At 42.2% G+C, this 15,211-nt stretch overlaps 2 protein-coding genes across 2 annotated transcripts in view; one reads left to right on the top strand and one right to left on the bottom strand.

The window, feature by feature from the left end:
- aars1 (alanyl-tRNA synthetase 1) overlaps window positions 1–12,329 on the bottom strand; it is a 14,134-nt gene extending 1,805 nt beyond the window's left edge. The window contains exons 1-10 of the mRNA XM_079346780.1: window positions 12,217–12,329; window positions 9,256–9,413; window positions 8,963–9,151; window positions 8,539–8,684; window positions 7,707–7,898; window positions 6,432–6,576; window positions 5,321–5,466; window positions 4,873–4,981; window positions 3,793–3,943; window positions 902–1,026 (exon numbers count right to left, since the gene is read on the bottom strand). Of these exons, the coding sequence (XP_079202906.1) occupies window positions 902–1,026; window positions 3,793–3,943; window positions 4,873–4,981; window positions 5,321–5,466; window positions 6,432–6,576; window positions 7,707–7,898; window positions 8,539–8,684; window positions 8,963–9,151; window positions 9,256–9,399 (1,347 nt within the window). The 5' untranslated portion in view covers window positions 9,400–9,413; window positions 12,217–12,329. The remainder of the gene's footprint in view (window positions 1–901; window positions 1,027–3,792; window positions 3,944–4,872; window positions 4,982–5,320; window positions 5,467–6,431; window positions 6,577–7,706; window positions 7,899–8,538; window positions 8,685–8,962; window positions 9,152–9,255; window positions 9,414–12,216) is intronic.
- Window positions 12,330–12,827: 498 nt separating this feature from the next.
- On the top strand, window positions 12,828–14,945 carry exosc6 (exosome component 6). Its single transcript, XM_079345150.1, has 2 exons — window positions 12,828–13,196; window positions 14,291–14,945. Exons 1-2 carry the CDS (start codon window positions 12,919–12,921, stop codon window positions 14,835–14,837), a joined length of 825 nt encoding a protein of 274 aa, XP_079201276.1. The 5' UTR covers window positions 12,828–12,918; the 3' UTR covers window positions 14,838–14,945.
- The last annotated feature ends 266 nt before the right edge of the window (window positions 14,946–15,211 follow it).

Genomic DNA, 15,211 nt, shown 5'->3' with positions numbered 1-15,211 from the left:
AGAGAGAGAGAGAGAGAGAGAGAGAGAGAGAGAGAGAGAGAGAGAGAATAAAACTGAACTAAAATGAAGGATTTACTGCAGGCTTGTTGTTTCTCCTCTAACTGTGACAAACTACTAAACTCAGCAAACATGAGAGGATAAGTAGAGCCTCTCTGACGGCAGCAGAAAGACTGGTTATATACCTGGGTTGTCATAACAACGGGCTTTTAACTGTGATAAGATTCTAATAAAAATTAAACACTGTTGACGATTGCTTGATTATCACAGCAACAAAAACACAGAGTGGGACATTTCTTGTTTGTAATTAACATAAACTCTTATTTTATTTAACACTTTATTCTCTGATGACACTTTATCTTTGGTTACATTTTAGTATAGCTGCTCTGTCGTACATTTGCTCCTCTGTGTGCCTTTGATTTGCCCCCCGGGGACAAATAAAGTTTTTTTGAATTGAAATGCAGGAAAGCTGCACGACGATAAGTGAAACGTTTCAGTGCTCAAAACGTTGCCAGTGAATTTGTGCAAAGTACACAGTGCTTTCTCTCTTTGATGAATGTCAAATATGACTGAGGATATCTTATAATATTTGAAAGTATGTGGGACACTTTGACACTCTTAGTGTATCCAGTAGAGGACTGAAAAGTGTTGGGAAGCAGTGTGAGGCTGCTGTTAAGTAGGACATAAATCTTATTGCAAGAAAAAAAAGCAGACTGTGAAGTAGATGTGGGTTTAGTTATACATCAGGTGCATGGTCCCTGATTCTTACTTACAGTGCAATCCTGGAGAACGCTGACACAAGGTAAAATAATATCCCCATGTGAGAGGGCACGAAACACAGGAATCCTACTTTAAACAATCTGTAACTGTGATTTTTACTCCATCCCTCCTTCCATCGTCTCACCTGTGCTGCCTTCTTCTCCTCCTCAAAAGCAGCCAGGTCCACCATCATGCCTTTCTCCTCTGCGATGAGGGACGTCAGGTCCAGAGGGAAGCCGTACGTGTCGTACAGCAGCCATGCTGTGTCGCCTGGCATCACACACAGAAAGAGACCAAACCTTTGATTCATATGTCAGAGAGGTTTCTGTCCGAAGCTACTAAGCCAAAGACGCTCTTAAAAGGTGGAGGCAGTAGCATTGATCGTTGCAGGTTGTAAACACAACAGTCAAACTCGGCCCCTCCTCCTGGGCTCATCGCCACCAGGAGCGCACGCTCCCTGAAGGGATGCGTACGTTTACTGCGTTACAACGCATGCTGTTGCATGCTAGCCCGAGCTAATCGCGGGTGTTTGGCACCTGCCTGTCAAACAGCAAGCAGGCGGACTCTCGCTGGCCTGCTCGCACACACACAAGCGAGCATCTTCATCGACCGTGAAATTCACACGGTCGAGAGGAATTATTGTATCTTTTCTGTCGAAGGGAAGCCACCTCTGGGTCAGTTTTTATCCCCTAAACCGATCCAAGCTCCCTCAATGACTGAAGAGCTCTCCCGTGCTTTCACCCGACGCTGGTCAGATTGTACCGTAAATTCCGTACTATTGAGCGCACCTGGATATAAGCCGCACCGGCTAAAAATAAGTAAATAAATGTATTTGTACATATATAAGCCGCACTTGATTATAAGCCGCAGGTGTCCACGCTATAACAAGAGCTATTTACACAGACGTAGGCTACCGGTAACATCCGCAAATACTGTAGCGTCCGTACGGACGTTAAAGGACGACGAGAGCGTTCAAATAATAACTTAATAACCCGATCACTGTCGGCCGTGACCACGCCGTTTACAGCAGAGAGCAACACATAACTTGCCGTAACAATCCAACTCTCTCCCCCAGCGTTCTCTCATACAGCCACTCAACACGTTCGCGCTGGTGCATTCACTGACTCTCCACATAATCGGAATTATGAACACATTATCAACTACTGACTTTACAACATGAACCGTTACAATACGAAGCCTAGCCGACGGTGTCTGTAACACGGCTGAAGAAAAAGATGACCGTAATATATTTCACAAGAAAAAGTCCATCCATTCACTGCCTCAGAATGACTTCATTACTCACTTCCTCAGTCTCTGTTGTCGCTGTCAGTGTCATCTTAACGTGCAGCAGCTCTGTTAGCTTCTTTGACAGCCAGGTCGATCGCCTTTAACTTGAAAGCTACATCATATGCATTTTTCCGTGTGTTTTCCATCATGAGGGTGCGTGCATGAAGCGCAAAATGACTGATATTAAGATCCGACGTGACGAAGTCAAATGTTTTTGCGGCAGAAGCTCATTGTCCCCCATAAAAAATCCATGCATTAGCCGCACCGGAGTAGAAGCCGCAGTGCTCTAAGTGTGAGAAAAAAGTAGCGGCTTATAGTCCGGAATTTACGGTAGTTTTCTACTTTTTTGATTTCTTGTGCTTATGTGGAGTCTGCGAAGGAGTCCGAGCTGGACTCACTGGTGACAGTGGTAGAGAGGAGGTCTCTGGACAAAATGCTCTCCATCATGGACAACACACACCACCCTCTGCACAGCACCTTCACCGGTCAGAGGAGCATGTTCAGTGACAGACTGCTGTCACAGTCGTGCTCCACGGACAGACTCAAGAACTCTTTTGTCCCCCTGGCAATAAGACTGTATAACACTTCACTGTCACGGCAGGGAAGAAGCGCACGGTGATCCCTGGAATCTTTTTTCACTTTTTTCCCACTCCTCATCTGCACTGCTGACCTCAGAGTCAGCCCCCAGTTGGACACTTTAATGCATATTGATAGTCACCTTACTGAGCACTGGTCACTTTAATGATAATCACCCTAATCATGTCTGGTTTCATCCTACTGTTGTGTTATGCTACATCTGTAATGGTTGACATGATCACCCAAACTAGGTCAAGTTTCACTCTATTGTCTTCAACTCTTAATGCTAATCTGCTCCTCAATAGTTGGGTACTTAACGATAATCACCCAAATCACTCCTGGTTTCACCATATTGTCAAGGACACTTAATGCAAATCACTGCTCCTTTAAGTTGGTGAGCCAATTTACATTCCTGCATTGACTGTTTAACGACTGTACTCACACCTCTGGCATAAGCTCAAACACCTCTGTAGATGCACATGTAACTAGTTTCTAGAAGGTCAGCACTTTGTTTCTAAGGCTCTTTAACTGTTTACAGGTCTCTTTTAACCAACACATGTTCTTCTCTCCTCACAGGTTACACATTATGCTATATAAGTTTTAAGTCTAATTGCTAATGCTAACTGCACAGGTTTAACATATAATCATGTTTATTCTTAGTCACATAGGGGCTGCTAAATCTTGTTTGAGGGATTTTGTATACAGAGGGGGGGGGGGAGACAGCGGGTGTGTATTGTAACTAATGTCTTGTGTCCTGCCTGTCTGTATACTGCTACTGGATGCCTTGAATTTCCCTCGGGATCAATAAAGTATCTATCTATCTATCTATCTATCTATCTATCTATCTATCTATCTATCTTGTGCAAGAGGCCGGTCGTTTATCTTACTTTCATTCTCCGTCCAATCAGGCATAAACTGTTGCTCTCTGTAAGAAGAGCTGTGCGAGGAGGACGTGCATGCAACGTCATTTCCTGCAGCTTTCGCGGAAAATTGAACCAGTTCTTGTCAAAAAAAATGAAAAGTTATAAAAAGGGAACCCAGACGGACAGTGAAGGTCTCATTTTTAACATCATGGACGATAGAACACAATTCAATTATATGACAAAGTTACATATAGCCTCTTTAAGCTAAACAAAGCCTCAACACATGAGACTTCATCTTTAAATGTCTCACCTGGGATAGTCTTGCTGTCTGCCAGGCTCATGATCTTCCTATCGAGGATACGGCGCCCCCTGCTGAGGGTTTTAAGGAACTGCGTCTCCTCCTCATTAATAACTTCCTTCACCATTTCTGGGTCTTTCTTCAACTCTGGGAATGCATCACCCTGGAGAATGTAAATAAAAGAAGATGGGGATCAGAGAGAGGACGAGAAGGGCAAATGAAGACGTGAGATGGAAGAGATGTGTTGAATAGTGATAGCTTCGACACGCACGCAGGAAAAAACAGGCTATCTGTATACTTTTTTTTTTTTAAAGGATTATTTTTGGCCTTTTTGCCTTTATTGATAGGACAGATAGAGTCGGAAAGGGGGAGAGAGTGGGGAGAGACATGCGGGAAAGTGGCCACAGGCCGGACGCGAACCCGGGCCGCCCGCGCGAGGAGCAAGGCCTCGCAACATGGTACGCGCGCAGTCGCTGCCGCTGAGCTATCGGCGCCCCTGTATACTTTTTTAATTTAATCTATTTTAAGATCTTTTCAGGACAAAGTCAAGTCTAAACCTTTCACAGAAGAGAAATTTAATGCGTTCCCATCTAAATTAAAAAACTTGGCTTTTTGGCTTGAAAAGCTTCAGTTTCACGTTGCTCATTAAAAAATGGACAGTAATGGAATTGGGCCATTAAAACCATCTAATAATGATGTGATTGGCAAAGGACAAAAACACTATAATGTTTACAGACCAGTGCAGAGATGGCTAAACACTGAAGCTTCAATGTCCACTATATGGCAACCTTCATGAACATCCACTCTAAAGAGGAAGGGGCGGAGGGAGACAGCTCACTTCAATGTTTTAAATTTAGACTGCAGTACCCATTTCAACCACTACATGTCAGAGTTACTTATTGCTTTTTAAATATTGTTTTTGAACACGCTCATATTTGAGGAATACAGAGGCAGAAACACGAGTATTTAAAAATCTCTACATTTAAAAGGGATTGCACTAATCATTTTATTCCAAACACCCCGAGTATATCTGGACTTTTTAGGTAACTTCAGTTGAATTCTCGAAAAACCTTCACTAGTTAGAAAACTCACCAGGGAATCGACCACAACATCAACCAGGGAGGCAAAAAAGCCTTTCTGAGCCCCCAGCTTCTCATGGGAATAACGGACAGCACGACGCAGGATCCTCCTCAACACGTACCTTAACACAGTGGAAGCAGAGCATTACAAAACAATGCAGAATATAACTTTTCAGAAAAACATTGCATTTATGCATTTGGAGCAATTCTTTATTAAAATATATATATATATATATATATCTTGAAAGTCTTGAAAATCGACTTTATCCTAAGTGTCAAAATGAACAATACCACATTTTGAAGATACATTTCACTTAAGGGACGAGCAGCTGAAAAGATGATTTTTATTTCTGAATTCTTGAGCTAAAATCATAAAAGTAAAAGCTTGCTGCAGGTCTTCAGTATAGTTTGCTACAGGTGCTTTTTAAACTCAGTAATTCCATCGTCTGAGGTCGTCTCACCCTCTTCCTGTGTTGTCGGGCCGGCCACCATCTGAGAGGGCGATGGTGATGGTGCGGGCGTGGTCAGCCAGTACACGGTAAGCCATGTCAATACCGTCAGCGTCCTCAGCTCCAACCTTACCCGTGTAAGGTCGAGCACCTGTACCCTAAAACACACACAAGGTATATTTGAACTGAGAATACAAACATCTCCTCAGACACAATCTAATGTACCTCCATGGTTTGGTGTCATTAATGTGTCAGACCAGACCCAGAGATTTTTTGTCAGGTATGCATTAATACAACACTTGAATGTGTTTATAGTTCATAGCATACATCCATTAAAGCCTCTACATTGTAGTTTAAATATCTGCCATCTTTTACTAGTTTGCATTGACTAAATCACAGTTTAATTTGTCACCCTTGGATCATGTCATTTAAAGGTGCGTCTTAAAGGTTTAATCTGTAAAATAACTAGTGAATGAAATCACAAAATGACCTTCCTCTCTGATCAGAATCAGTATGTCCTCCTTCTAACTTTAGATTCTGGTCCTGAATGGTCTGGATTTGTTTGGACCAGAGAAGGTAGGCACACCCTCACACGGTCGTTTTGGACGCCCCTCAGTCTTCCAGGTAAACAGGGACACCAACAGGTGTCACAGCGATGGAAGCGGGTGAGATAGAAGTGATTGTGCCCGACCTAAAAAGCCTCTGCATGATACTAATAAGCTCCAGCAGCTGAAACGTCCTCAAACTAGGATCAACATTGGAGATGCTTTTAAAAACATGAAGAGTTTAGAACGCAGAAAGGTTTACAGACCGATGCAGAGCTGGCTAAACACTGAAGCTTCAGTGTCCTTTTTATGGCAACCTGCATGAGCGTCGACTCTAGAGACGAGGGGGGAAACAGCTCTCTGCAATGATTTGAATCTGCACTGCAGTACTCATTTCAAACACTGGGTGTCAGAGTTACATATGGGTCCTTTAAGTAGCCGGTACTTTATTGAATTATAGATCTTCCTCAATTCTAATTCACACATAAATGTTAGGATGTAGTTAAAAACAACTGCTCTCTCTTCATATCTGCTTAGTGATTTCATCATACACAACACGCGATAGTTGGTTCCTGTACCTTCTGGATGGCTTTGAAGTAGGGGAGGAAGAGGTCGGTGTCGTAGTTCGACATCTTGTTCTGTAGCACGGACACCAGACGCTCCAAACCCATCCCTGTGTCGATGCTCTTTTTAGGGAGCGGCTTCAGCTCCGTCTCTGATTCTCTGAAAAAGGCGAGACAGGAAACAATAGAAACAAAGATTTAATGATTGTTTGTGTGTGAATGCACTTTTGACTGTCTCGTTGTGTACCTGCACACAGGTTTCGTACTTTATGCCAAGTGTTTGAATTTCACATAAATACTTCTTTTTGCAGTGCTTTAAAGAGTTCTCATATTAATGAGATGAACAGCTATCAAATGAAATCAAATCACTTAATAACATGAAAACAACTGTAGAAGGAAATGTTAATGTGTGTACAGGAAGGAAGTGCAAGACACCAGACAATAAAGGTTGGTGCAGATTGTTTCACCTTAACTTGTGATTCGGGAGGTGTTTCAACTTGTTGTCATTTAAACTCTTTTTAAAATCACTCAGGAAAGTTAACATGCACACTGCTTTTAGGGTTTATGTGTTGAGTTATTATGGTCACACAACTGTTGGTGAATATATATATATATATATATATATATATATATATATATATATATAAAAGATATCTATGTTTAAAAATAGCCAAATTCTAAAGCATTTAACAAACTGCAGATGAATGAATTCAAAAACATCTTTTTTAATTGCATTTAACGTCCAGTGAATTAAAACATCTCTAAGAGCCGTCACACTTACAGAAAACTCCTGAAAAACTGATATTTGAAGGAGGAGCTTTGAACGATGTTTGAGGAAAGGTTGGTGATGTTTAATACCTTATGACTGGTGCATAGACTATGCATGAGACCGCTTCACTCTCTGTGCATGTAGCAGTAATATAAGGGCAAATATTGTGTGACTTCCATTAAGTTGTTTTTACATCACTTTTAGCCTCAGGAGACCCCCCCCCCCCCCTGACAGGAATAGTCTCCCACTGAGGAGCCAGGTCAGGAGAAAATCCGGAGCTTAGATGCGTCTAGATATTCTCAGGAGTGCATGTGTAAAAACGACTTTAGAGAATCCCGATTCATTGTCCCCATTCAGAAACGTTCACATCTGACCTGCTTGCTTAGGTTTGCATTCGACCCCTGATGTTGTACTGTTTCTGCGGATGTCTGTTTGCACTGATGAATTGATCTAAATGTACCATCTTCTTCTACGTTCTTTAAACGTACTCTGATCAGAATGCACGCGTGTAGGTCTGTCACCTGTTGAACTGGATGAACACCAGGTTCCAGATCTCCAGCACGTTGGGATCGTCCATGTTCACCAGGTGAGAGGCGTCTCTCCCTCCGATGCGGTCGTAGTGGATCTCACTGCAGGGGCCGCAGGGACCAGTGTCTCCCATCTCCCAGAAGTTGTCCTTCATGCTGCCGGGCAGGATGCGAGCCTCCTCCATCCTGAGGGAGATACACAAACCGTTCAAGGCTATACAGGGAAGATTTTATTTGATCTGTGAAGCTGATGTGTTAAAAATGTTAGACATATGAGAGGGACTCGAGGGTGTAGTCTAAGCATTTCATGTTCAGTTTCAATTTCTTTCGTGGTTTCCTTTTCTTGTCTTTTACGTGTGAATTTTACATCCTGGTATTTCAGGATTAACAGAGCGGAGTCATAAAAAGAGAAAATCTGATTTTAAAAATCAACTTAAGTCTTTTTTCTTAACTCCATAAGCTCTGTCTAACTTCTGCGTCAAAGCCAAAGGGGAAGATTTTGACATTTCTTGAGATGCGTTTCTAAATTGCTCGGTGGAGAAGTGAAGACCGAGAGATGAACTTCGAGGCTGTTGTTGCAGGCAGTGTGGTGTCTCAGGGGGACTTCAGGTGAATGGGAAACGCTGTTCCTCCGGGAGTGATCACACAACATTATGCAATACCTTTAAGCAGGTGCATATTAGAAACAGTAGCCTTTATTTTAGATGTAATGCAAATCTGCAGAGGAGTTCACAGGAACAATGTGGGGGATTCTTTGCTTTAAGATACCCCGAAAGAAACATCTTCACTTCACATGTTCAACAAAGCATCCTTTCCTAAGACTCACCCCAGATCCATCCAGATCCGTTTACACTCCAGGTCAGGCTCCAGGCCTGCCTCGGCACTACCCCCAAAATAGGTGACATAAAGGCGTTCGATGGGAATGCAAAACTCCTTGGTCAGAAGATCCAAGGCCATCTCACAGGCCAGGTGCTGCAGAGAGAGGGGACAAGGAGCGAAATGTGCAGAGAGACGAATAAGAGAGAAGACATCGATGCAGAGAGGTAAAAGTAACTCGAGAAGCAGAACACAAGAAAAAGTCACTGCAGTATTTGAAGTTATTGTCTAAATAAAACACAATAAATTGTCCACCTTTAATCAGTGTGGTTGCAAGAAAGGACAATGAAACACAAATAACAGCAATCACATGCGCCTGAACTTGCTTCGTACTAGAGGACATTTCAAGCATTAAAATATTAACAGTGTAAAACCTTGAAGTAGTCCCCAAAGGACCAGGACCCCAGCATCTCAAAGAAGGTGTGGTGGTAGACATCTTTGCCCACGTCGTCCAGGTCGTTGTGTTTGCCTCCTGCTCTGATGCACTTCTGGGTGTTTGCGGCCCGACGCAGCTTGGCCATGGGATGGGACGGATCGATGGTGTTGAGGAAGATGGGCTTGAACTAAGAGAAAGGAGCAGGAAAAAGAACATTAGAGTGGGGGTGGTAGAGAGCCGGCATCAAGAAGAGAGGCACAGGACGGCATGGAGACGGCGTGGAAGGTGTACCTGGTTCATGCCAGCATTGGCAAAGAGCAGCGTGGGGTCGTCCAGTGGGATGGTGGCCGAAGAGTGGACATACTGATGCTCATGGCGACCGAAGAACTCAATGAACTTCTGACGAATTTGGGCTGCACTCAAAGAGGAGTCCATCCTGAACCAACTCACTGAAGAGAAACACAAAATGATACTGTAAACATCAAGCGTGTTTGAAGAGCCTTTTTTTTTTCTCTTAAATCAAGCTCAAAAATCTGTTTAACAACTGGCAACTGGATGTTTATTGAATGTGAAGACCTTCCAGCTTTAACATCGACTGACACAGAGCTGACTTGGAGTTAAAGGCAAAGAAGTCTAACCCGCCATCAGACGACATTTTCAACTAACTACCGTACATGTTTGACTTCACCCCGAAAGTTATGACAAGCAGCAGAAGGATAAGCTACTGAAGGCATCCCTGCACTGTTAATGAACATTACAAAACCTGTCTGACTGCTAAGATGTCATCACAGAGGAGACATTTAGATAGACAGACAGATAGACAGACAGACACACACACATTTTATGTTTAAATAACTGATCTGTATAATTTTTCAAACAGGGTTTATCAGAGACAAAAAAAAAAAAAAAGCCAGTCTAACATTTGTGTGAAGATGTTTTCAGTTTTATATTGAGCTTCTCTGCTGTTCACGAGATTCGGTCATAAAGCACCAGAAGGCAATTAAACTAGTTAGAAGCAGTAAAACCTGTTCGACCCATCCAGCAAGTCAGGCTTCAGCCTCGAGGTCTGTTTGACTTTTAATCGCTGCCTGTGAGTGGACACACGTCCAACTAAAACCACTTTTTGTTTGGCCTGTTTGTAGGGAGAGGGATCAAGAGCATATGTTTCCTGATAATAACTGTGACAACTGTTTCCATCTTGTCCTGGCTCTCCTTTCATGATATGTGGTTTGGTCAAACATTGAGCGGAGCAGCTGATACATAAGCTGCTGTACATTTATATTTTCAGAAGCAGTTTTTTGCTATATATTAAAACATATTCATATTTTAGTTTCATCAGTATTGACTGATACAGCATTTTTTTGGCAACCTCAGATTTGTTTTTATAAGCCACAAACTGATATCTGATATTCCAACACAGCCATTTGATCTCTCAGTGGAGCGTTCGGAAGATTTGTTTTCAACATTTTATTTTGACACTTAAATCATGATTCGTTTTTCTCAAAATCCAAACACACATCTTCCCTTTCTTTGCACTCAAACCCCCAAGGATATTCAAGTCATGTCTAAATGACAGAAAGGCAGCAAATAGACAAAATTAAATGTATAAATATTTAACTTTGTTTCCCCCTCTTTCTTTCTCAAACCCACCACAGAGGCAGGCAGTTGAAAATAATTGTAATTCACAGCCTGGCTGTCGGAGGACTCTGCTCATATCCCTCCAACAAACTGACCTTCAGCAGTTTTCTTTCTGCATGAGCCTGCTTGGGAATCGACAACGATTCAGGGGGGAAAAAATCCCAGAGGTTTCCATTTCTACCTTTCAACAACGAGGACTTCCCTTTATTGCGAGTTAAAATTCTCCAAATTTAAAGAACTCCCTCTGGCATGGACTTCAGAAGAATCGAGATGTGCGAGATTTAAAATCTGAAAACTTGTTGCTTCTGCACGCGTTGTGTTGTTCATTTAACAAGAAGAGGTGACGTGCATAAAAAGCTACAGAGAAATAATACACATGCTCTTCTGTTGACAACAATAAAAACATTAACTTTGCTTCTTCTTTAGTTTATTTCCAACACATCATGAACGTTTCTTCTTCTGTGGTTTCTTCTATTGTCCTTGTGTGTCACAGGACTTCAGTGTGCTGATGTGGCCCTCTGGCACTTATACTGAAACATGCAGAATGTCATTCAACTTCAGGCTTTCATAACCAATCAAGATATACTGAACTCTGGCGCTATTTCAATGTATGGTTGCACAAACATCCACCACCAGTATGGTTATATGAAACAGACATTTTACTGGAAATTTGAAGCAATTTAAATGTTTAGAGTCCCTGCAGGATGTACAATTGAAGTGTGTAAATACTCATGTAGGATTTCAGCAGGAAATATTTTAAGAGCGTGTGCCAAGCACCACATCTATAGTATCATAAAGCAAAGTTGTTGGTGTGTAATTAAAAGGCAGCAGAGTTGAATTCCCTGAAGCGGATTTCATTGGTAAACGAGCTGCCAGAGGAAGTCACACAGCTGGTGCCTTCAGCTCTCTGGGGCCAGTAAAGCGGACGGTAAACAGCCACCGTCCCCATCCTGACTACCAAAACAAAGTGTTGGCAACCAAAGAAAGCAGCAACACTGGGGCGATGGGATGGAAACTGTACCCTCAGTAAAAAGCATATTATGAAGAAGCAGCTTGCAATAACAAACCGGTAACAGATAAAACATTGTGCAGTAAGCAGAATAATCAGAGTCTCTGTCAACATGAGTGTGCAGGAAATCTCTTTATGTTCAGAGGAGGTGGGTTGGTAAATGATGAGACCAACAAACTCAAAGGGGCTTCCCTTTGTTTTGTCATCAACACTTAGGTTTCTCGACCTCAGTGTGTTGCCTACAAGTTAAACACAAATACAATAATCCATGTCCAGTATAACATACAGTCCAATGGGTTTATTTATCATGCTTCAGACCACTTTGACACCTCTGCTAGAAAACAAGCTCTCAGGGGAATCAAGCCACACAAGACTAAAATCATTCTTCACATATGATGGTTGTAAATGCAGGTTTCCTGGATCATCAGCTGATTGTAAAGTTAGCCTGACAGGTTGACGTTAGCAGGCTAGATGTTAGCCCCAGACAAACAACTTCTCACTGGGACACATTTCAAAAACACATCTGGGACTGGAATAACGTTTTTCTGAATGGTAGAGTAATCTTTCTCTGTTTAAATAGCTCCTAGGAAAGCGTTAATACTCACAGAAGTCTGTATTCTCGTAGAATAACCCGACTGCTGCTCCCAAACACACAGCTTCAGTCCACGCTGCTCGAACAGAAGGAAAGTACAAGGGGGAGTGTACACGCCTATGTCGACCGCCCATTGGCCCGCAGCACCGGCAAAATCCGTTGAACTCAATTTCTATTGGACAAGCCCAGTGTCAATCTTAGACGAGCCCGCCACACCAGTGGTTCGAACAAAACCTGCTTGGCTGATGCAATGGAAAAGACACATACTGAATATGATGTTTTGTAAAAAAAAAAAATAATAATAAAAAAAAACATTAACATTAAATTAATGTATTTTTTAAGATATATATTATTTTTTTAATATATATTTTTAAAGACATGTTCTTTAAGAAATATATAATTTTTTCATAAATATTATATATTAAATATAATAAATATATTATATATTATTAATTATAAAAAATGCAATAATATTTTTTTTGTTCATAATGAAATGCATCAATGATTTTATTTACTTTTTTTAATCTCAACTGTGTCAATGTCATCGTGTTGTGATTTTTCCTCTCACTGTAAAGATGTTGTCTGATGTAACTTCCTTCAGTGAGTTTGGCGGAATCATGGATCTGCTTGTTTTGTTTCCAGAGGACATGTTTTTGTGTTGGACTTGCGTGCGCACGCTTCTGCGCACTTTCTCTTATTCCTCCACAGCGCCGCCATGCCGACTGACACCAAACGTGTCCGCGGTCCAGAAGTTTCCCAAAGCCCGTCGCTGTTTGCGTGCAAACCGGCGGCTCCCCTTCCCTCGCTCGGCCGCAGAGCAGACGGCCGGCAGCGGGACCAGGTGGAGGTCCGGCCGGTGTTCGTGCGCTGCGGGCTGGTGAGCCAGGCTAAAGGCTCCGCGTACATCGAGGCTGGAAACACCAAGCTGATGTGCTGCGTTTACGGACCCAGAGAGACGGAGCGCAAAGATGAGACCGACATGAAATGTGGAAGGTATGAAGTATGTTTAATACTGCACATGAATCATGTTTCACTTAAATGCTGATTAAAGAGGCACAGGATAGAAATCGTTTTTATTTCTGTCTAGATTTCTGTCAAACAGCTGGAGGCTAGAGAACAGTCTGATCTGGTCTTGTTTGACACATGGACAAAGAAGGCAGAATTAAGTGACATTACATCAATTGATAAAAGAATGAACTGTCAATTACATTAATATATCACGTAGGTTGACTGTACATAAATAGACCTCATGCAAAACGTGCAACAATTCTACATATACTTTACATTAAACAAAATTACATCATTGAAACATTGCACTGGCCCATGGCACATCCTACATTAGTCTGGTCTAAGGGACCATGAATCTGCTCCCAGTGTACAAGCTAAAACTGGGTCGGGTCAGACACTATTACCACTTTGTGTGTCTAACAAACCGCTGTTCATAGAGTGTTTGGAGAGATGGATGTTTTTTTAGCACCCATATACAACGCAGTAAGTAGTAGCAGTTAGTAACAAGGCGATTCAAAGTGTTTCACACAATTTATCATAAGCATTGTGACAAAAGGAAAAAGAAACAATAAAAGAAGACATTTTAAAAAATCACTGAAATGAACCATTAGCAAACAGAGAGAAGTTTAAACGTGAATATATTGAAGGATATAGATCCTAAAGAAACTTAGCAACATATAAAAATAACTTCAAATTTGAAATGTAATGAGTCTTATCTTCCTGAAAAAGACTCTCCTTCTGTTCACATCCCTAAGGTGCCTTGGAAACACCACCCGGGGGTGCTGTGGTGTTGAAATCCATCCACATCTTAACGCTACACATATTTAGAGAATTGTGTTTGGTGTCCTTCTGAAGTTGCCAAATGTTTAAATCCATCTTTACTTTTTCATACCGGAAACTTAAAAAACCTCGGACCTAAAGCTCCAGTAAGTAAAGAGAGCGAGTGAGCATGTGGTCTAAAGTGAATATAGAAGTTGCCAGTGAGTTTGTGAATTACACACTATTTGTCAGAGTATGAAAGCTTCTGTAAAATAAATTAACGTTGAATATTCATACACTGTTTTTGTCTGTTTGTCCAGGTTGACGACTGACATGCGTTTGGCTCCTTTTTCCTGCCCGGAGAGGGGCTCCTGGATTCAGGGGAGCCAGGACAAGGATCTGTCCCTGATGCTGCACGAGAGTCTGCAGCCAGCCGTGTGCCTCCACAAATACCCCCGCTCTCAGATCGAGGTCAACGTGATGGTTCTTGAGAACAGCGGTTCAGTTCTGGCCCATGCGGTCACATGTGCCTCCCTTGCTCTTGCAGATGCCGGGATAGAAATGTATGATCTGGTGCTCGGTTGTTCCATCCGCCAGGACGGCGCCTCGTATGTGGTTGACCCCTCTTACCTAGAAGAAAACAGCTGCAGCGCCGGAAGCAGCGAGAACCAGGGCGGTGTGACTGTCGCGTTTCTTCCCAGCTTGAACCAGATTTCTGGGCTGCAGTCAGACGGAGAAATGACTGAAGAGACTCTGACAGCTGGGGTTCGAACCTGCATCGAGGGATGCTATAAACTGTACCCAGTCATCCAACAAGCCTTGGCCAAAGCTGTGCGTAAGGCTGCACCCCCACCGTCAGAGAGCTGAGGGACTCTTTCAACAATTACTGATAACTTTATATAGTTTCTACTTCCCACTTTTTCAGTCTTAATGCCTCATTTCTCCAGTTTTCTATTAAATTCTACTGAAAGAAAACTCCTGAGACTGATTATATCTTCTTTTGTTATTAGATCATTTGTGCAGTGAGGCTTCAAATTTCCTTGCGTTGTAATGTCCAGCTGTTTCTAGAACACACTTAGATTCCTATTCTGTAAAAACTCTTATCAAACTGGAAATGGAAGTAATAAAGGTGGTCTTTTACAGAAACGTTTAGCCGACAAAAATATGTAAACAGAGGTCCATCAGCTGGTTTGAAGCTGCGTTGTGTAGAATGGATTTACTATGTTTGTTTTTTTTTACTG

Source organism: Symphodus melops, assembly GCF_947650265.1.
Source record: "Symphodus melops genome assembly, chromosome: 6".
Lineage (NCBI taxonomy): Eukaryota > Metazoa > Chordata > Actinopteri > Labriformes > Labridae > Symphodus > Symphodus melops.
The sequence above is the reverse complement of the archived record's forward strand: the minus strand, read 5'-3'. Positions and strand labels throughout refer to the sequence as shown.

Excerpts from the sequence above, each read along its gene's own strand:
- exosc6 (XM_079345150.1), top strand. The coding sequence starts at position 12,919 with ATGCCGACTGACACCAAACGTGTCCGCGGTCCAGAAGTTTCCCAAAGC. Across the intron at positions 13,197-14,290 it reads ACCGACATGAAATGTGGAAG|GTTGACGACTGACATGCGTT; the intron begins GTATGAAGTATG and ends CTGTTTGTCCAG.